Source organism: Cucurbita pepo, chromosome 15 (assembly GCF_057944985.1).
Source record: "Cucurbita pepo subsp. pepo isolate OVF chromosome 15, ASM5794498v1, whole genome shotgun sequence".
Classification (NCBI taxonomy): domain Eukaryota; kingdom Viridiplantae; phylum Streptophyta; class Magnoliopsida; order Cucurbitales; family Cucurbitaceae; genus Cucurbita; species Cucurbita pepo.
Window position 1 is genome coordinate 11,606,767 of NC_141812.1, and position 21,270 is coordinate 11,628,036.

A 21,270-nucleotide genomic window follows, 5' to 3' on the forward strand; every position below is an offset into this window, starting at 1 on the left:
AAATTTACTTGATTTTTTTTTTTTAATATCTTTAAAAAACAAAAGACTTTCTTTTATAATTGAAATGAAATATATATTTTTTAAAATGTAAATTATATTATGTGATGACTTGTATAATAACAATAGTAGGGGTAAATAATTCTTGTCTCATCTCATACAAGTCTTTTATTAATGTCTTACCAAACTCTGTAGAAAAATTTTGGGTCTACTTGATGAGGTAATTAAGTTATTGCATAAATAATTTTTTTAATTATAAAATTGAAGCAAGAAAATAGAAGTTAATAATTAAGAACGTCTAATAAAATGGGAGAATTTGATTAGCGTGGTTGGTAATTGGTATTAATTGGTATTAATTAATCCATTTTTTAAAAATCTTTTGTTGCCTAATTTTGCTGTCCCCTTTTATGCCTCTTGTTTCTTTGCTAGATTTTGTTAGTTAATTTAGTTGGAGGTTAAAAACCCTAGTGTTTGGTTAGAGGTGACACGGGTAGGAATTTTGTCAAGGACCCAGACCTAATGTAGAGACGGTGTAGCCTTCCTCGTCTCACATTCTATTTCATTTTCCATCCTTACAAATTTTTTCATTTATTTTTGTATGAACAAGAGACAAGATTCCCTTCAAACACTTCAGAACTCTAATGATGTTTTTGATAGCTGTGATTTCAAGTGACGACTCTCCAGACACTGAATGAAACACATTCGTCCAATCACATAAGCTCTTTTAACCGCCACTACGAGAACCATTTTTCTTGTCAAAGAACAAACTTCCCTCAAACAAAATATGTCATACTAATCAAAGCGATTCAACATAAACATAATTATGATATTGTTTACTTTAAACATAGGTTCTCCTGATACAATCTCATTCTAAACTAATAAAGATAGTATTCCTTATTTATAAACTTATGACCTTCTCCTTAAGTAGCCAACGTGGGATTACCCCTCAACCATGTTACTACGAGAAAAAAAAGATGCATAGCTTTAGTAGATAATGTCTAAATGGAAACCTCCATGGAAGCCGTATATATGTTCTCGAAAGCCTTGTTCATGCAAGAGGTGAGTTTCTCGTCATCTATAAATTCTTTCTCGCTCCGAAACGTAATTCTCAAATCATCCATATAACTTATCATTGTTATCACCAAACTCTGCAAATAACAAATCATTAAATTCTTATATAACAACATATCAAACTCTTGCCTATTGACATTCCTAAATTACCTGAGCTACACCAACCACGGTAAAGTAAACTCCTTTTACCGGATGACCACACACAGCCATTTTCTCCCTTGGCCCGATCATGTTTGATATCACTAAGCTTGTATTTCTAAACGTCTTGTACATAAATTTGGCTGCTACCTATCAAATATTTCATACACGTTTGTACTTGTAAAACAAAAAAGTGTTAGTTTTTAGGAGTATTTGTGGACATACCTCTGGGCCTCTCAGCTTGTGTATCATCTCCATTAGCTTGCCAACAAGGTAAACAGCTGAAGAATATCTCTTTCTCTTGATCATTTCTTGTGCGGCTTTGATGAATTGGAGTGGGTTTGAAAGCTCATACTCAGTGGCTTTGGGAATGTCTATATGCAAGAACCCAAATCGATTCCCCCATGAAGTATTTGAATTATTGGCCTTCAACATGTCTTGCAAAGACTTGTAATTTCCAATCATCCTTGTGTTGATCAAAACCAATGCTGTCGAGTTTGAGTTGGTTGAGTCGGGACGAGTCTCTTGCATATATAATCGAATTCCCAAGAAGATCATTCCCGTAATCACATCATTGATCGTCTATTATATCATCATTTCGTTAGAAGAATTAGAAATATATTATAACAACCCAAGTTCACTGATAATAGATATTGTTTGTTTTGACCTCTTATGTATCGCGGTCAGCCTCAGGGTTTTAAAAACATGAGATTTTCACACCCTTACAAAGAATGTTTCGGTTCTCCTCTCCAACAGATGTGGGATTTACTAGTAGTATGAGGCTGACGATGATACGTAACGGGCCAGAGCGGACAATATCTATTGAGTAGAAAGGAAATCATACCACTCCAAGTTTGGTTTTGATTTGTTTGATTTGAGGAAGAGAGAATGTGATTGTCCGTATTGCAAATGTCCTAAACTCCACATCATCACGACCAGATCTAATGGGTGTCAAGTGGTCTTCGAGAACACTGCTTTTCATTATGTTCCAACCAAAATCCAACATAGTATTCATAGATGACAACAAAAACTGAGACACACGACCTAGAATGTGGCCTGATTGCTCTGCCTTAATTGTCCTTGAAGGAAAGGTTAAGGGAAGAGATGGGTTATGTGCTCTTGTCATGCCGGAGATAAGAAGACCCATCAAGGAATAGCCATCGCCAAGTGAATGGTGAATCTTGAAAACTAGGTTTCCAGCTGCATTACTGGTTGGACAGTTGATGATATGAATTTCCCACAACGGTTTATTTTGAGACAACTCTTGTAGAGCGTAATTGGTCATATATTCATTGAAATAAGCATCGAAGAGTTGAAGTGACAAGTTGGAGGGTGGAGTATGCACAATAATATGCTCTTCAATATTCACTTCAACTTCCTTCCATTTTCTCTCCCCATTTGTATCATTCACCTGTTTTCCGTTTTGGCCCGTTAACGTATCTTTCAACTTTAAAATTTATCTAATAAATTGTAACAGTCACGGCCCATTACGTATAGCCATTAGCGAGACAGAGGTTTCCACACCCTTATAAGGAATGCTTGATTCCCCTCTCTAATAAATGTAAGATCTCACAATCCACCTCTTGGAGGCCAACGTCCTCGCTGACACACTCCTTGGTATTTGGTTCTGATACTATTTGTAACCGCTCAAGCTCATCGCTAGATATTGTTCATTTTAGCTCGTTACATATCGTCGTCAGCTTCACAGTTTTAAAATACGTTTGTTGGGGAAAAATTTTCACATCCTTAAAAGAAATGCTTCGTTACTCTCTCTAACTGACGTGGGATCTCCCATCAACTCTCTTAAACGTTTAATATTATATGTAATATAAGTCATTGAATTTCGAAAAGTGTCTCACAAATTTCTTATATCTAACGGATCATGATATTTCCTTTTTGCTTAAATCCGTGATTTACTAGAGAGTTTTTAAAATAGGTGGTTTTGTTTATTTTAAAATCATTTTCAAACATGTGGACGATAAAAATAAAATCGAGACTAAACTTATAGTTTAACACAATGTTGAATCTGAGAGTAGGATGAACCTAACTTCGAATGTTAGAACAGTAGAAGCATTGTATGATAGTAGAGATTAAAGAGAGTACCATAATAGAAGTAAAGAGCGGGTTGAGATGGATGAAATGCTTTGCAAACGACATAAATTGTAGTTCATCAATGCCCATTTCTAGTTCCAAAACGACAATAAGAGAAATGGATTGTACTGAGCTGTTCATGTGCTGCGCTGTAGGGCTAACAGGCTGAACCAACTCATCTTCCTTCATCTCCATCGCCAATGCTCTAGATTTCAACTCTTTCTTTACCCAACCAAACTTCAATAATACATTATATATATATATCTTCAATGGAGTACGGTGAATCTCACTCTAGTAAAAATCTCCGTTCTCTTGAATTTAATGGGATTTACTGATCATATTAATAGATATCTGAACGGTTCGTCTATGTCTTATTGAATATACTATAACATTATTATTCCAACGCTACTCAAAATGGAAGTTTAAAAAAAATAGATTATATTCTCTTATCGATGATTTTTTTTTTTTTTTTTTAGAGGGAACAACGAGTACCTTTCACATTCATGGGCACTTTATTGCATTTTGCAGCTAAGAGGTTAAGAAAATTTTGAAGTTGTGGTCAAGAATTTTCGAGTTTGAAAATTTTGAAATTTAGGTTAAAAATTTAAGAGTATGTCTCCGCTAAAAACAAATAAATAAACTTCACGTACAATTGTATTTTTGTCAGATCTCACATGGAGGAGAGAGAAAATCAAATATTTTTTTTAGAAGGTGTGAATAACTCTCTCTAGCAGACTAGTTTTAAAACTGTGAGGTTAACTTGGGCTTGGATTGTTACAAATAGTATAAGAGCAATCATTGGACGAGGTGAAAGAATGATCAGATTAGGGCTAGACTATTTCCATACTAGACACGTTTTAAAACCGTGAGACTCAGGGGCTTGGACTGTTACAAATTGTATCAAAGCAATCACGGACGATGCAAGAAACTGATTGGAGTAGGGTTAAACCATTTCTATAGTAGACGCGTTTTAAAATCGTGAGGCTTAGGAGATTGGCCTGTTACAAATGGTATTAGAGCAATCACCGGACGGTACTAGTCGAAGTAGGGCTAAATCTTTTCCATAGTAAACGTGTATTAAAACCGTGAGGCTGATTAAGCTTGGACTATTACAAATGGTATTAGAGCAATCGTCGGACAGTGCGAGGCACAGGTCGAAGTAGGGCTAGACCCTTTCCATAGTAGACGAGCTTTAAAACCATGAAGCTCGTGAGCTTAGACGGTTACAAATGGTATCAAAGCAATCACCAAACGATGCAAGACACTAGCCGGAGTAGGACTAAACCCTTTCCACAGTAGACGCGTTTTAAAACCGTGAGACTGACTGCGCTTGAACTATTACAAAATGGTATAAGAGCAATCATCGGACAATGCGAGACACTAGTTAGAGTAGGGCTAAATCTTTTTCATAGCATACGCGTTTTAAAATCGTGATGTTGATAGCGATATGTAACGGGTCAAAATAAACAATATGTACAAGTGATGGACCGATGGACCCGTAGTTTTGATTTATTTTCAATTGATTTGGCTCTCATAAATAGTTAGTACTATCCTACCTACTAGATTTAATTTCATACCTACTAGAATTAATTTCGTATCTAATAACATTTATACCGTAACTAAAAATATTATTTTTATTTTTTTCGAAAATATATTTTAAGGATATTATTAACTTCAGTTTTGGTTAAAGAATAGTTAAGTATAAGAGAACCAACCCCTCTTCCTTCTTTTTTTTTTTTTTTTTTTTTTCCATTTTTACAATTTTTTTTATTCATTTTTGTAAGGATGGGACGAGATTCCCTGTAAAGAATTTGCGGAGATTTTTTTTTTTTTTTTTTTTTTTTTGTTCGAAAACTTTGTTGAACAGTGATTTTCCAATTCGTTTAGGGTGGATCCCTACAAGCTAAATGACATTTGTTGTCCTACAACGTAACATTAGGGACACTTTAGAAGTATTGTTTTAAGTTCGAGTTTATGACAATTGATATTGTCTACTTTAAACATAAACTCTCATAATTTTACTTTTAATTTTTTTAAAAGTCGGTGGAACAGAAAATTGTGGTATATAAAATCTAAGAAACTACATGGTGAAGGATAGCAATTCATGTGCAAAGGTTCAAACCCTGAGAGCTGTATTGAAAGCTGTATTAATTGAATGGAGTGAATATGAATTATTAGAGTTGAGAGAATTTATTACTCAGATCTATATTATGAACATGACTCCAAATATCGATCTTGTTCAAATTAGATTTCACCTAAAAATTTTCATATTACTAAATATAGTCGTTCTTAGTTAATATACCAATAATCTTTCTCTTAAATTACAACGATTTTTACATTATCGAAACCGTTATTAACTGCTGCAAGACATTTTCTAGAGGTTTAACAACCAGATCACAGGATGGTCAACCACGACACTACACTCCTTACTCCTCTATAACGGCTTCTCCAGAAAACAATTCCGACAATTATCAGAAGCGATCCCTTTCGCCGCCAAATTCCTTCTTCCTCACAAAAGTAATGGTAAGAAACTGTTAGGCTGCAAAGATCTTCTGTGAGATCCCACATCGGTTGTAGGGGATCAAAAAAAACATTTCTTATAAGATTGAAAATCTCTCTCTAATGGACGCATTAGAAAATCTCTCTCTAATTGACGCATTTTGGCGATATATTTGGGATATTAGACCTCTTTGTACAAATACCTAATGGGCCAAATTCAAATGCTTCAATTGAGCCAGCCCAGCTAAACTATAAGGCCTCATCTGATTTGTAAGAACTCACATCCAAAACTTTCAATTTGTACAAATTCCCAACTTGTGGCAAAAATCCCGATAAATTAGTGTTGATCAACAAAACCTGAAACCAAACTTGAACGATATTATAAAAGAAGCTATACTAAACAGTATCTGAGACGTATATTCTGCTAAAAACAGAGTGCCCGTGTTCTTTACGATATACGAAACAAACAAGCAATGCTCGAAATACAAACATTTCTGCACACGATGGACGTAATCTAAAGGCAATTGCTATGTTAAGAGTAGTTCTTAAATGACCAACATCACATTTTCAAGCTCAAGCTCAAGCCACAAACAACAAACACTCAGAACTCTGGTGATACTTTTCATAACAGATTATTCAACTTACTTGAGAGAAGCTACACAACCTTCACTCATCCATGCAGTCACATAAGCTCTTTTAACCGCCACCACCAGAACCATATTTCTTGCCAAGAACAAGGAGCTGAAGCTTATCATACCCAGCCAACACACCAGCACCGGCAACAGCACGCAAGATGTTTGCCCCAGCACCCTTGAAGAGAGATTTTGTACCCTCATTCTTAATGATCTGTTTGAATGCGTCCAAGGAGCTATTGTACTTGACTGCTTCACCTGAGGTCATCATCATTCTTCTTCGGACAGTATCAATAGGGTACGACGCCAAACCAGCTCCTATTGTGATACACCATCCAAGCAAGAAACTAGCAAGGAAACTATCCTGCCAACATTGCATGAAATCCCTTGTTAATACACACATACATAGGGATGACTCCGGATCTTGTAGCCACTTATCCAGGTGAGGTCACATGTGAATAAAAATTTGATCTATCTTGTAACAGGCAGAACACAATTGTATTCAAGTATGATTAATGAAATTACTGACCTGCAACTCACCAACCAGAACCACGGGCTTCAACGAGTCATACATTCCGAAGTAAAGACCACGATACACGATAATTCCAACACAAGAGATGTTAAATCCACGATACAGCCCAGCAATGCCATCAGATTTAAGGGTTTTCTTGTAAACATCAACAAGACCATTAAACTGTCTCTCACCACCCTTTTTAGCGGCCTTAGCATCATTGGCTAAACGAGTTCTAGCATAATCAAGAGAATAAACGAATAAAAGAGATGAAGCACCAGCAGCACCACCAGAGGCCAAATTCCCAGCAAACCATTTCCAGTAACCATCTCTGTCTTTCTTGAAGTTGAACAGCCTCTTGAAGTAATCCTTGAAGGCAAAATTCAAAGCCTAGTGCACCAAATTTTTTTAAATATTTAGCATAATTATTCTAATGGTAAACAAGGGGCACAGAAAAACAGGAACAGATTCAAAACAAAAAAATCAAGAAAAATAAGAGAATTGATAATTTTAAATTAAAAATAAAAGGAAAAAAAGGATTGAAAAAATTATCATATCAAAGGAAACGGACTTGTGTGGGGAAGTATCGGATGACATTTGCTGTGTTTCCCCTCCATAGGGCAATGACTCCTTCATCTTTAATTGTTCGGGCAAAGCAGTCAGTAATTCCTTTGTATGGCTCAGATAGCCTACCAGTTTTAAGCATCTCATCCTGATTTTGTATCAGCAGTTTGACACGCTCAATTGGAGCAGCAGCAGTTTTCGAAACAGCAGCAGATACTCCTCCCATGAGAAAATCCACAGCAAACCCAGCTGCACCTTTCTCAGAAGGAGCTTGTACAAGAAACGGAGAAGAAGGTGAAACTCCAGCCAAGCCAGTACCATGATAAGATGTCTTTAAGAGATTCTCCAAAACTCCATTAGCATGTACACCTGTTGTACTATAACGTATGGACTGAAAGCCAGGGGAAAGCCCAGAAGTGAGGTGAGAATGGCCACATATCTTCTGAAACACCGATGAATGGTGTGATGTGTCTGCCATCGTAAGGACTCAGATAGGGACCTATGTAGGGGCAAGATAAACATGGCTAAGTTTTTCGTTTTAAAAAATTGCAAGATGACACCAAGTTTTAAGCATAGAAAGCATAACTAATTAAGATCAGTTAGTTAAAGCCTTATATTCCAGTCATACACAGAAGTGCAAACTGCAGACCACTAAATAATGAACTTGAATAGATGCAGCAGAAAATATAATGTAAATTATGAATTCTAAAGTATATCGTTCCTACTGTCAGAAAAAATTGTAAGGCTTCTCCGATCAATACCAGGGTGTGACCAGCCAATGTGAATTGCAATTTAAGATATGTCAAAATCGAAGTGTACAGATGGAACCTCACTATACCTATCCTAGTTATATCTTACAAATCGTCCACACCAATAATTTCTCTCCTCCAAAAGGAGAAAAAAAACACAATGCTACTTTGCTGAAAGATGGATGCAGAAATTGGGGGTGGTCTTTTAGGCACACGTAGTGGCAGTTACTAGCGCAAGTCGGGTGAGAAGGAGGACTTTCTCTCTCTCGCCCCCCTATCTAGTCTAGTAAGTAAGGCTTTGGCAGCGGGGGGAAGTAGGGAACAAAAAACATTAAAAAAATAATAATAAATAAATAACCCAGCTCGAGCTACCTTAGCTGAGGAGATCGCTCCCTGTGATCTCAGTCGGTTTGGCTGCATCTGGCCCTTCTCTTCAACTTCTTTACCCGCGGGATAACCAAATTCAAAATTTGGGCCCATGTATCACATACAAGCCAAAAATAAAGAGCACTGGAAACTAGAAGAAAATGCAACTATAAATTAAGTGACACCCAAATGATAACCCTTGTACCAGATACGAGGAAGAACCCCACTCTTCACTATCTCTGGATTCTTTCAGTATACCATTTTTGCCACAAAACTAATGCTTGAGATAGTAATATTTGTGGATATCTTTCTCCCTTGACTTCAAAATAGGATGACTACAACCACACAATTGTGATTCTGACCCTTGAGATTCCCCACTAGGCATCAACCACACCATTACCACAGAATATTATTGCAAGGAATATACCAAAAAGCATATAATACGCTCGAGTGTAGATACACAACATATTATCAAATTATCCACAAGACTAAAAGGAGCAGAAATTTTACATTTCGGAAATATCAGGAACACTACAGCACGCAAATCGGACCAAAAACTTTCTGAAGCTAGGAATAGAAATTATCTCCGACAACAAACAAAATACCTTATGCCTCAAACAAGTTCTCAGTAGAGCCAGAGACAGAACATGACGAACACAACCAGCTAGTAGAATTAAGCTAAGATCTCCATTAAGGAGCAAAACCGAACATAAATCCTTTCCAATAAGCTTGAATATTCTCAGTAAGTACAGATCATAAAAGAGTGAAATAATGCACGAGATCAAACAAAAAAGACACCAACCTGTTAAGGCCGCCGGAAGTGAAATAGACAGAAATGGTGAGAGATCACCAAGTAGGTGCCTCGCGAAATGCTAGTTCATGCAGAAATGAAGTCGGAGAACTCGCGGAGACTAGGGTTTGAACCATAATGACAGATTCACCCTTCCATGTACCTGTAAATAACAACTATGCCACTCTCTGTTTCAAACGATTAACGATATGTAACTGTTACTGAATGACCGTGGCGGCGCCGTTGGTGAGAGTGGGCCTAAAGTGGGCCTTCGATCAAATGGGCTAGAAACGACAAGGTAAAAGCCCAAACTTACTAGCTTATTGGGCTTGATTTGGTCAATTGGGCCACAAATGGGACGGTCAAGAGCCCAAATTTACTCGGTAGTTGAAAATTTTCCTTTTTATTTTTATTTTCTTAATTTTTGAACTTACATTAATTAAAAAAAATAACCAAATAATGAAAATTTGATGAAATTGAGATATTAGTGTAAGTTAGATATCCCTGTAGAGTAGTCTACTTCGACCAAGTTATAGTGGTGGCCTTTTGAGAAGCTCAAAGCAAAGCCACGAGAGCTTATACTCAAAGTCGATAATATCATGTGGAGAGTCGTGTTCGTCTAACACCTATCACAGAGCCTCTGTCGCTGTTTATGTGTGGTGTTCGTGGTCCATTGCTTTTGGAATCTTCTCTTCTCTTCTCTACCACTCCCACACCAACTGGTCTTTGTAGGCAAAATTGAAACAAAAAACCATCATCAGCAGAAACAATGGGAGAGGTTTATGGAGAAGGAAAGGGTGAAGGAGGAGGCTGTGGTGGTGGTGGCGGCTCCGGGAACAAGGCGGCGGGGTATGCGGTGTTGTCTAGCTGAGAAGTGTATGACTGATTTGAGAGAAGCCAAACGGTACCACAGGAGGCACAAGGTCTGTGAGGTTCATGCCAAAGCTCAGGTTGTGCTTGTGGGTGGTCTAATCATCTGATGATACCATTTATAACAAAATTTAAGTCTACCACTCGCATGTATTGTTATCTTTGAATTCTATATTACAGGTAGGGCCTACTAAAAGAGAGGTATACAAATAAAGAATGTTTAGTTTTCCTCTCCCACCAATTTTTGGAGATGATGGTGTCCGCATAACTAATTGATCCAACGAGATTTATAAGAACATTTTTCTAACCACGATTTGAGGTGTTTTATATAACTCTAAATTCGGCTGGCTACAGCCTACAAAACTTCGCACTTGTGAAAAAATAAAAAAATGGCGGGCCCAGATACTCATAAAATTTCATCCACATTTTACAAACAACCATCGGCTGGGAGGAGCTTGTGTCCTCCCCCACCTCTAATATCCCCTAAGCTAATTCTTCTTTACATGGTGCCACTAAAACATTGGTACACTAATATAAACTGAATCTCATTCATACAGCCATTGGGCGGGGAGGGGTTCAAGAGTTCTTGAACATACACATTGGTCGGTTCGTGTCCGGCCCCTCTTGTGGGATTCAATCACCTTAAATGAGCTGCGGGGCTGGACATTGCAACTTTAATCAAAGTTTGCCTCTCCTTTCTTCTCTGAAGGACACGCAAGTTTGGCGACTTGGCCTTTGTTGTTTCCTTAACACTCCTATTTTTTTACATGGGAAGAAGATGATACTCAAAATCAATCAAAAGAAGATGTGAAATAACACAAGAAGAAGTTTGACTCTTAATTGGTATTGTTTTCCAACCTTTGTGGGTGAAATGGATGGTCGAATTTGGGCACTGGTCGAGCATGGTGAACCAATGTTCTTCTCAGTTGTTTCAATGCTTTCTCTTCCTCCACCTGCAAATATTTTTTACATAGCTTAGTTGGGAACAGATTTGGCATATACAACAACAATGAAATGCAAAAGATCTGAAAAGAATAAACCAACCATTCTTGCTGCGTCGCTCTCTTCTCTGTATCTCTTATACATCATCTCTTTCTCCTTGACCTGTCAAAGCTCTTTCAAACTTAGCAAAAACAAGAACTATCTTTGAAATATTCAGAAAATCTGAAAAGAGCATGCACCTTTTCGTCAAACTCTGATCTATCCACAGCCCGATTATCAACATGAAGATTGAATTTTTGAATTTGTGTGAGGGGTTTCCGTGATTTCTCTGGTAGTGGAATTGGGTCCCTGCCAAATTGAATGCAGACATTGATTATTGTCCCTATTCTGGCTTTAATATTTCTATCTTGATATGTGTAATAAATGTGGCACTTACTCCTTTAGAACCGGTTGAGCCTTGAAATTTCTCATTCTGGCCTCTTCTTCCTCTATTTTCCGCCTTTCTTCCATTTCCCTTTCCATTTCTTCCTCATGCCTCACCAGACTTTCCAGCTGGAAAGGCTCAGGTTTGGTGCACTGCTTGGGCTCTGGTTTTGGTGGCATCTGCTCAAACAACAGTTATTCATTAGCATGATGGTTCTATCTCCCATAGCACGCATAGTTTTTTACAGGAAGTTGTTGTTGGTCATACATACCACGGGATAATCGGTGGTGTAAGGGTATGGCTTAGCCCTTGGAATGGCGGCTCTTTCCTCTTCCAATTGCTTGTGCACAAGTCCCATGAAGAATTTTCTTTCTTTCTCTGCCCCTCTTTCCTGATGCCATCCAAGAAGCAAAGGGTGAGAAAAATTGAACTTCAATTATGCTCTTGTTGCTTATGAAGATAGGCTGGCTGGCCACTTACCTCTGTGTAAAGATGGAAGGGGTTTGGCTTAGTGTTTCTTGGCAATGGATTCTCGCTTCGAGTTTCCGAACTTATTGAGAGCTGCAAGGGGAAAATAAACGAGGATGATAACGTATTTGAAATCATTTACTCTTACAACTTTAAGGACTTGAGAAGCTGCTACCTTGTCGAACAGATCAGCAACAACAGTTGGTGGCGGAGGAATTCTCTCATTTGTAGCAAAATGAAATTCTTGCGGTTTAGTTACATGTTTTTTCAAGTTACAGAACACCCCCAACTCTCCCTTACTTTCAAATATCTGCAGCAGATCATGAAGACAAATTATCCTATTGGACATAAGAATAAACTGTTGATTTCATGTAGCCAAGGCCAAGTACACACCTTTTTATCTAATGGCCTTGCTTTAAACTTGGGAATTTTCTCCAGTGCCTCCTGCTCAATTTCAAGGAAACTCTTCGCCCGCGGTGGACGAGCCCTTAGTGATGTGTGCAGAACAGGGGTCTTTGGTTCGGTAAGATAAGATTTCCATTGATTATTCTGAAGAGAATTCAAAAAGCCACTATAAATTTAGCTGATTGAAAAGGGTGTGGGAGGGGAATATAGTACTAAAATGGACTTCTAATTACCTGACGAGACGATTCTGTAGAGATTACTGAAGCTGAGTCGGAATGTTGGTTCGCTCTAGCCATTGTCTCAAGGTGAAATTCCTGCAACAATCATTACCCGATTAGTCAATTGAAATGAAGCTCTAAATTTCACCATCGCTGGCTGGCTGGCTGGCTCACCTGGAATTCAGGAGTCTGGGGTGTAGTCCTCGGTACTACAGGTAATTTGGGAGCTTCCAAGATCTATAAAGCATAACATAACGAGCAGGTAAATTATATTCAGCATGCCTCTATCATCAATCGACTAGACTAAGTAAGAAAACAAGAAGAATGGTTGCAAATGTCAAGCTTTATTTACCTTTTTGTTTAGTGGTCTAGCTTTGAACTTTGGAATTTTGGCCATCATCTCCTCCTCTAGCTCAGCTGAACTCTTCATCTTGGTAGAACGAACTCTTTGCGCCGTTTCAAATTCAGGATCCTTTGGCCTAGTCAAAGTTAGCTTGGGCTTCATTTGTGTAAAACTTCCAGCATCCTGTAAAGAAAAGTGATTAATTACATACAATCAACGAAACCCAGATCAGATGAGGCATGGGGAGGATAGAAAAATAGGATTTAAGTCATTTACATTAGAACGAGCGTTGTTGACATGAGGCAATGATAAACCTCTGGTACTTGACTGGAACTTCCTCATCATTTCAGCCATTGAAACAAATGGTGCAGGCTCTCGAACATAAATCTTCCTATCTTCTTTCTTAGATTTGTCAGCAACCGAAGAACACAAGCTAGAGGCGCCAACTTTTGACTTGTGGGGCAAATTATGGGGTTTGACATTGAGAATCTGAAACAAAGAGAGGGTTAATGGAAATTATGCCAGTCGCCTAAGGATCAGAGAGAAACTATGTAACCAACAGACAGTCACCTGTCTAGACAGACCACCATCCAACTTTTGCCGCTTAATTGCCTGATTCTCTTGAGCTAAAGACGAAGTTCCACATGTATTTTTCACGTTAGTTTCCCTGTAGAATCATTTAGTCAGTACACTTCCTACCACGGAGTTTGATATAAGAGAGAAAATGAACAGAAAAATCTAACCTCTTCACACTATTTGGTTTAACGTTTTTAATTTGTGATAACTTCAACTGACTTCTGGCTTTCAGAGCCGATGGGTTCTTTACCATACTGGCAATCTTTCTTGCTGCCTCGTGCTTCTTAGAAGTGGCACCTCTAGTTCGTTGTTCGCCCTTGCAAGTACTCAAAGTTGGAAGTGGAGTACAAGCATCATTTTGTTCAGTATCTCTTAGTTCGATTCCACCATTTGGAGTTCTTCTAAATGAAGCAGAAAAGTTAGCCAAAAGAAGAGGACCTCTTTGAGTGAAAGATAAGAGAAACCAATCAGACAAAATTAACGAACCGTCCATCTTCACGAGCAATGTCTAGTTTTTTAGCCTTTTCCGTTGCTTCGTTTTGGGTAGACGCCTGAAAAAGATACCATAATATCAGAACCGAAGAACAAGTAACGAGATGCTCAATGACTCATACTACCATTACAAGATTTCAAACCTTTTCTTCTCTGAGTTCGCTAGGATTCAACTCTTTGTTATTTTCACTAGCCACGATTACAGTTTGAGATGTGGTTGGATCGACGGTATCGACCGAATTTGTACCGGATTGCTCTGAATTCTGTGTAAAGGATTTAATGTTCATAAGAACCTTAGAAAATAAGCTCACGGGATACCGTGAGGAATACACAATGAAAGAAATCGCTACCTTCTGCATTTCTTCTGCTTGGTTGAAATCACACAATAAGCTATCAACCTTAATCGATCTAGCAGTCTTGATTTTGGGCATACAAGCTGCAAAGATAGATCAAAATTCAATTTTGTCTCCGTAGTTTGAACTATGATTGGAGGATTGATTCAATGCCCTAAGGGGATGGTGGCTTGATTAGCTTAGAGTTTTGCGAGCGTTACTCCAAATTTCACTGTTACTTTCTTTTTCACTAATTCAAGCCAAAAGATGCGCATAACATAATTTCTTTCGAAGTCAAAAAGCAGATCTATTAAACGTTCGTAACTGTCTAATCTGGCAAAAGAAATGTTCAATTTCCTGAACTTCCTTTCGAAATCAAATTTCACCCTAACTCCAAGGCCATATAACCTCCATCATTTGTGAAGAAAAACTAGTCGAATCTCATCATAATCACACAATTCTAGATCCACACTTCACAGAAGCCACCAAAGACCTAGAAATTTTTCCAGAAAAACTTATATTCCCTAAGATCTACTCAACTGTTCGATTCCACTTCAAGAAACCAAAAAGAATCGTCGAAAAGAAAATGAAGAAGGATTGAGTTAAAAGTGAGAGATAGAAACATACGTGAAGGGGCATAGGTGAGAGCGGTGTCGAACCATAGTTCAGCTTGGCACTTATCCTCCTCGGACTCGCCATTGACGAAATCGAAGAAGCGAGGAGCAGAGAATTCATACATTTCGTCGATCATAATCGACAGATCGCTACTCGAATCATCAACCGTGGCCATGGATGAAATCCAATTTCCTTCCAGAACAGAGATAATTTAGGAGGTCAACCGGAGAAAATGAAGAAAAATATTGAATTCCTCCTATCTTGGAGGAGAAAGAGGAGGAGGTATTAGTGTCGTCGAGAAGAAGCACAAGTGAAATGGATAAATGAGGAGAAAAAAGGAGTATAAACGTTTATCGATAAATGAGGAGAAAAAAGGAGTATAAACGTTTATCGACATCTCTAACGGTTGGAAATTTCAAATATTAGGACTGTACAACGGCCATATTAGGGAGCTCTTTAGTAATATACTGTAAGCTCTAACGGCTATATTTCATCACCCTACGCTTTAGTGCAGGCTGCCCCTAATCATCAATCCGGCGTCGTTTTGAAGCGGAAAATATTCTACTGCAACAAAAGTCATCAAAACGACGACGTTTGATGCGATTTCTGCCGAATGGATTTGGGTCGGCCCAACTACAATGGATTACAAGCCCGTAATACATGGCAGGGCCCATATGACTAATTTTAAAATGATTAAATATTGATTAGATTTTGTGCAATTAATATGCATTCCATAAATGAGATAATATTAGCAAATATTGACTAAAAAAATTGTATTAACATTTCTCTTTTATGCTTCTAATGTTATAATTCAAATAATTTTTTCAAATTTTCGTGATGTCTTAAAAGAGTCAAACCACTTTATGGGCTATGGGCTTGAGTTTTGTTTAATTGATGGGCCGGGATCATTATGGGCTTTATGCAAGGCTTGGTATGATTGGGCTCGAATAGTGGGCCTATTAATTATGGGAAGTGGATCGACGGCCCATGGAACAACATTAAGAACACGTATTGTATTCATGAGATTAAATGCAGATTGCTTATAAAAAAAACAATATAAACGTGAGACAACTAACCCACAAAAGTAAAAGTGAAATGTGTTTCATTAAAATTATAGATTATCTAAGTGAATAAATAAATAAATAAATAAATAGCTAATTAAGTAATAATAAACCATTTTAAAAAAATTGGAGATTAAAATATGGGAAGAAAAAAACTATTCGAATAATTTGAAGTAAAAATAGTTATAAATGTAAAACATATTATCTAAATTAATTAGATAATGTTGGGTAAATCACCGGCACAAGCGCTTATTATAACTATAAATTAAATACATTAATTAAATTATAAAGAAAAATGGTGCAAGATCTTAAGAAAAAATCCAAAACAACTTTGGTCAGATGGAATAATTAGCACAACAATAATTTAATTAGTTTTTCTTTATTTAGAAAAAAAAACAATTAAATAATTCGTATAATAATGAATAAGGACAAAATAATTTCATTAGAGCCTAAAGGTAATGCCACGTACCCTTTTTTTGCATGCTTCCCCAAATGTTATGAAGCCACGCAATTTCTGCTCCATACCGTCTTTCTCTCTCCTTTAAAATTTTCGTTTTTCTCTCTCCTCTGTTTCCGCCATTATATAACTTCATCTTCTCTGTTCTTCTTCTCCTACCCTTTTTTCACTTGCCTTATTTCTACAGTGATTCAATGAGCAGTGTTTGTGCTGAGCAACAGAAATTTCAGTTTCAATTTCAACTGCCTTCTTCTTGTTCTAAGATTCTTGAGGACATTAACGGTGAAATGTGCTCTGATTCGCCGCGATTTTCGTTTGCTGTTGAATCTCTTTTGCAGAAATTTTTGCCGTTCAACGGCGAGGATGTAGCGGAGGAAGACGGTGATCCGTATTCGTCCGATCATTTTCGGATGTATGAGTTTAAGGTGTGGAGGTGTACTCGTAGTCGGAGCCATGACTGGACGGATTGTCCGTTTGCTCATCCTGGAGAGAAGGCGCGGCGACGAGATCCTCGTCGGTTTCATTACTCTGGCACGATGTGTCCGGATTTTCGACGCGGCGGTTGTGACCGTGGTGATGGATGTGAGTTCGCTCATGGAGTTTTCGAGTGTTGGCTTCATCCAGCGAGATATCGGACTGAGGCTTGTAAAGATGGAAAGAACTGTAAGAGGAAGGTTTGTTTCTTTGCTCATTCGCCTCGGGAGCTTCGTCTTTTACCGCCGGTGAGTAATTTTCAAGGCGGCTCTTGTTCTTCGCCGAATAAGAGGAGTTCTACTCTCAGATCGGCCGCCGCTGGTTCGAACCACGGCTGTTTATTTTGCCATTGCGGCGGAGCCGCCACTTCCTCGCCGACATCGACGCTTATCGGAATGTCTCATCTCTCTCCGCCACTCTCTCCGCCACTCTCGCCTGTAAAACCTCAGTCGCTAAATGGATTTTCACCGATTTCAAGGTACAATCCAGATCCGTCTAAGTTAAATGGAGTAATAAGCTATAAAGATTCAATGACCGAGCTCATGAACTCAATTGAATCCATGAATATCGACGAATTGAACGCCGCTTTAGCCGCCTCCGCCTCAAGACAGACGATTCCTTGGATCGACGTTTCGTCTCTCAACACTGAAGATCAACTCCAGTTTGTTCTCTCACCTTCCACTCCAAATGTCTCCGCCGCATCGGTTAACTTTTCCGTCAATAACAAAGGTAACGCCGACAATGGCTGGGCCTCCGCCTCTGCCTCCGCCTCCGATCCAGATCTCGGATGGGTTAACGATCTTCTGATGTAAACTAAGAAGAAGAAGAAGAAGAAGAAGAAGAAGAAGAACTGTAAATATTACACCATCCGTATATATATTTGGGTATCATATATATGTATGGTGATTAGGTGTAAAAAAAATATGGCATTAATAATTATTGTGAATTATTATTTTGCAAATTGTTGGGGAAAAAAGCGGCTGATTTTCCATTTACAATTTATGTGTTTGTTGGTTGTCTGTATTATTAGGAACTGAGATCGCTGTCCTGTATTGTATTCTCATTTCTCTCAAATGTAGTATTATTATTTTAATGCATTTCCCTTTTTTATTTAATGTGTTCTAATTTTGTAATTTCCTGAAAGTTTGGGGGCTCAAATTAAAATTAAATCCAACCCTAAACTAATTAAGCAAGATTTTTGGGGTGATTATAAAATCATGCTTTTGATATTTTAGGGTTCTGTTGGGGTAAGGTCGTGAAGGACACGTTTTTTGTGTTGCTGTGGTGTGGCAGGTTGGGGGATTGGCTTTCCTTCGGAAGAAAATTATCAATTTCTTTTATTTTTAAAATTTTGTGGAATGCGCTACAATTTATTTTGATATTAGAAAACGTATTAATTATCAAAATATAATAATGATAATAAGAGTCAAATTGTTACCTTTTGTATTTTTCTAAGCCAAAATTTTAAATTTCTTTTTAATTAGTTAAAATAGTAATTTATTTATACATTTAAATATTTAATTTGATCTTTTTACATTTTTTTTTTTAATACTGCATAAGTTTTTGTCCGAATATGTTTTTAGAAAAACTAATAGAAATATTTTCGACCATCGTAATATTTGAAAATAGAGAAACGTTATTAATTTGCAAAGTATCATATGAGAATGTTCGCTTAATTCACCACATCTAAGCAGTGTGAAAGTCATCTATTTATAATCAAACAAATTATAAAAATATGAGAAGAGTAATAAATGAAAAGATATATATGGTAAGGAAGACAAATATCTAGATATTTAATTTATAATAAAATATAAAATATGATATATATGATAAACTATAATATAGTATTAAACATCCTTAAAATCATCGATAAACTCTCGATTAAATTAAGTTGGATATTTGGCTTAGATTAAATGTGAAATTCAAATTTATGTTTAATATATTTTAATTTTTTAAAAATTTGAATTTTACTTTTAAATATTTTGAAACCAAATAAATAAATATTAAAATTTAGCATTTACTCGGTTACTGAACAAACGCATACACTCAATTCAATTGTTTGTCGCGTCCCAACTGCATAAAACTTAATAAAGAAATAAAATAATAATTTAAAAAATAAAGGGTATTTTTTGAAATTTTAATAATTCAGGCCTAATTTTATTTTTATATATATATATATATTAATGTAAGCTTAATTTTATTAAGGAAGGCATTTTAAGCGCGCTCTTATCGCAGGTTACTTTCGGTGATTTTGCTCTCGCGCTCTCTCCCCTCTCAGACGCAAAGGTAAGGAACTCCATCTTGTTCTTTGATTTCGATTCTTGTTGAATGTTGACGATCATTTTCTCTGATTATTGAGCCTCTGTTAGCAAAACTATATCTCCCTCTCGGACATTTTATTCATGATCTTCTTTCTTTTTCTTGTATTCTTGAAATCGATAGCCAATTTTGCTTTCAAACGAGTTCAATTTCTCAGTTCGCGCCATTTCCGAGTAAGGTTTTTAGATTAGAAACTCACTACTCTTTCGTTTTTCGTTTTCGAGGAGCAACTAGTTATTTATTATAGTACTCGATCGCCTTCTTTTAATCAACTTCTTAAGCGATGAAATCGAGATTCGTGGCGCCTGGACTGTTGATCAATGCGCATCGGTTTCATCAGTTTCGATTGAATCTTTCACGATTTCTTTTAAATCTGTCTGGATTGGTTAGTTCAATGTATTGAACATGGTTTGTGGATTTTCTAGCACTTCATTCACATTTTACACTTTATTTCCTTTAAAATATTTCGCGTGTGGATCCTAAATGCATTCATCAGTCATCACCAACCACAGAAGATTTTTTAGGTTAAAATTTGAAGTTCGTTTTAAAAAAAGGAGCGGTTTCCAAAACTCCATTTCTAAACAAATTCGTTCAGTAATTTTTTTGTCGGTGCCTAACAAATTTTCCTCATAGATTATTGGTTTCCAAACCTCCATTTCTAAACAAATTCGTTTAGTAATTTTTTGGTCGGTGCCTAACAAATTTTATATTTTCAAATATTAAGTATTTTCGAAAAATTACAAGTTTAGCGGTGTCTATTTAATTTGAATTTATCAAATAGGTCTTTAAACGTCCAATTTTGTTTTCGATAGATTTTCAACTTCAAAAACATCTTGCATATATTCAACTTTTAACTATGTGTTTGATAGATGATTAAGGTATTCAATGTAATTTAAATTAATTTTATTGATATTAAGTTAAATTTTATGATCAATTTTGTGTTTAGTAACTCAAATGTTGGTGTCTATTTAATTTGAACATATCAAATAGATCTTTGAACGTTCAATTTTGTGTTCAAAAAATTTTCATCAATAGATAACTAAAATATTCGATGCATGTTAAATTAATTTAATTGATATTCAATTTAATTTTATAATAAATTTTGTATTTAGTATATTTATGAATTAAAAAATATTAAATAGGCAAATGATACACCAACTAAACTTTTTTAGATATCTAAGGGACAATTTAAAAAGTTCGTTAGATTACTTTAGAAGTTAGAACTGTTCTATTAGAAACTTTAAAGTCGGATTAGCTGAAGTTTTTCTTATGCTTATTCCTTTTACTAAAACTTAATCTAATATTAACCTCTCCTCCCTCTCATGCTTGAAAAAGTAACCTAAAAAGGTCATTGGTAGATGCAATATATAGCAAATAAGAATCTTATCTCCTCTTGTTGATTATGAGAGAAGGTAGATGTGCTTATAGTGGATGGATGTTCATTTATATCAAATAAAAATTTAAATTAGAATATTCTTAGGACATTTTTTTGCGTAGGATTAAACAATATGATGTATGCCTTCTAACTTCTCTATGTATATATTGAATGTTATTTTTTTTTTTATCATTTATTTTAAGTAAAAAAAGATAGTTGTTGAAACAATTTTAGAGTTAAAATTAAAAATATCAAAGTTTAAATATATTTGAATAGTTTTACCACATTTTCGTGAGCTATGGGTCCAAGAACTCCATAAAAAGAGGGAGGTAAAACAAAGAATCAAATAAAGATGTCGAGAAAAGAGATCACAAAAGGTAATGATGGCTCGAACTCATTGGAGATGGAATCAAAAGACTAGGGTACAGGGATGATGTACCAACTCAATTATGGAATATAATTTGTTTCCTAGGAGGGAAACTTATCTGAAA

General features: G+C 36.5%; 4 protein-coding genes across 6 annotated transcripts; 1 reads left to right on the plus strand and 3 right to left on the minus strand.

Moving 5' to 3' along the window:
* Positions 1-802: 802 nt before the first annotated feature.
* On the minus strand, positions 803-3,549 carry LOC111811697 (medium-chain-alcohol O-fatty-acyltransferase). Its single transcript, XM_023698701.2, has 5 exons — positions 3,310-3,549; positions 2,051-2,617; positions 1,432-1,788; positions 1,219-1,356; positions 803-1,145 (listed from the first exon to the last, which is right to left on the minus strand). The coding sequence occupies exons 1-5, from the start codon at positions 3,490-3,492 to the stop codon at positions 996-998; spliced, it is 1,395 nt and encodes a 464-aa protein (XP_023554469.2). The 5' UTR covers positions 3,493-3,549; the 3' UTR covers positions 803-995.
* Positions 3,550-6,154: 2,605 nt separating this feature from the next.
* AAC3 (ADP/ATP carrier 3) lies at positions 6,155-9,579 on the minus strand. 2 transcript variants are annotated; one of them, XM_023698749.2, is made up of 4 exons: positions 9,421-9,579; positions 7,511-8,002; positions 6,958-7,329; positions 6,155-6,792 (listed from the first exon to the last, which is right to left on the minus strand). In XM_023698749.2, the coding sequence occupies exons 2-4, from the start codon at positions 7,979-7,981 to the stop codon at positions 6,493-6,495; spliced, it is 1,143 nt and encodes a 380-aa protein (XP_023554517.2). In that variant the 5' UTR covers positions 7,982-8,002; positions 9,421-9,579; the 3' UTR covers positions 6,155-6,492. The 2 variants fall into 2 exon arrangements, with proteins under 2 accessions (XP_023554517.2, XP_086974380.1); XM_087118254.1 differs by lacking the exon at positions 9,421-9,579 and adding an exon at positions 8,625-8,963.
* A 1,076-nt stretch (positions 9,580-10,655) lies between these two features.
* On the minus strand, positions 10,656-15,428 carry LOC111811653 (protein TPX2). 2 transcript variants are annotated; one of them, XM_087118213.1, is made up of 19 exons: positions 15,106-15,428; positions 14,497-14,582; positions 14,290-14,409; positions 14,141-14,205; positions 13,822-14,052; positions 13,649-13,745; positions 13,355-13,567; positions 13,088-13,261; positions 12,910-12,972; positions 12,751-12,831; positions 12,506-12,661; positions 12,288-12,422; positions 12,125-12,205; positions 11,916-12,035; positions 11,657-11,823; positions 11,460-11,568; positions 11,323-11,382; positions 11,137-11,231; positions 10,656-11,033 (listed from the first exon to the last, which is right to left on the minus strand). In XM_087118213.1, exons 1-19 carry the CDS (start codon positions 15,266-15,268, stop codon positions 10,916-10,918), a joined length of 2,334 nt encoding a protein of 777 aa, XP_086974339.1. In that variant the 5' UTR covers positions 15,269-15,428; the 3' UTR covers positions 10,656-10,915. The 2 variants fall into 2 exon arrangements, with proteins under 2 accessions (XP_086974339.1, XP_086974338.1); XM_087118212.1 differs by having other exon boundaries at positions 13,822-14,055.
* Positions 15,429-16,628: 1,200 nt separating this feature from the next.
* Positions 16,629-18,195, plus strand: LOC111811739 (zinc finger CCCH domain-containing protein 2-like). The gene has a single exon (XM_023698760.2). The coding sequence runs from the start codon at positions 16,806-16,808 to the stop codon at positions 17,895-17,897; it is 1,092 nt and encodes a 363-aa protein (XP_023554528.1). The 5' UTR covers positions 16,629-16,805; the 3' UTR covers positions 17,898-18,195.
* The last annotated feature ends 3,075 nt before the right edge of the window (positions 18,196-21,270 follow it).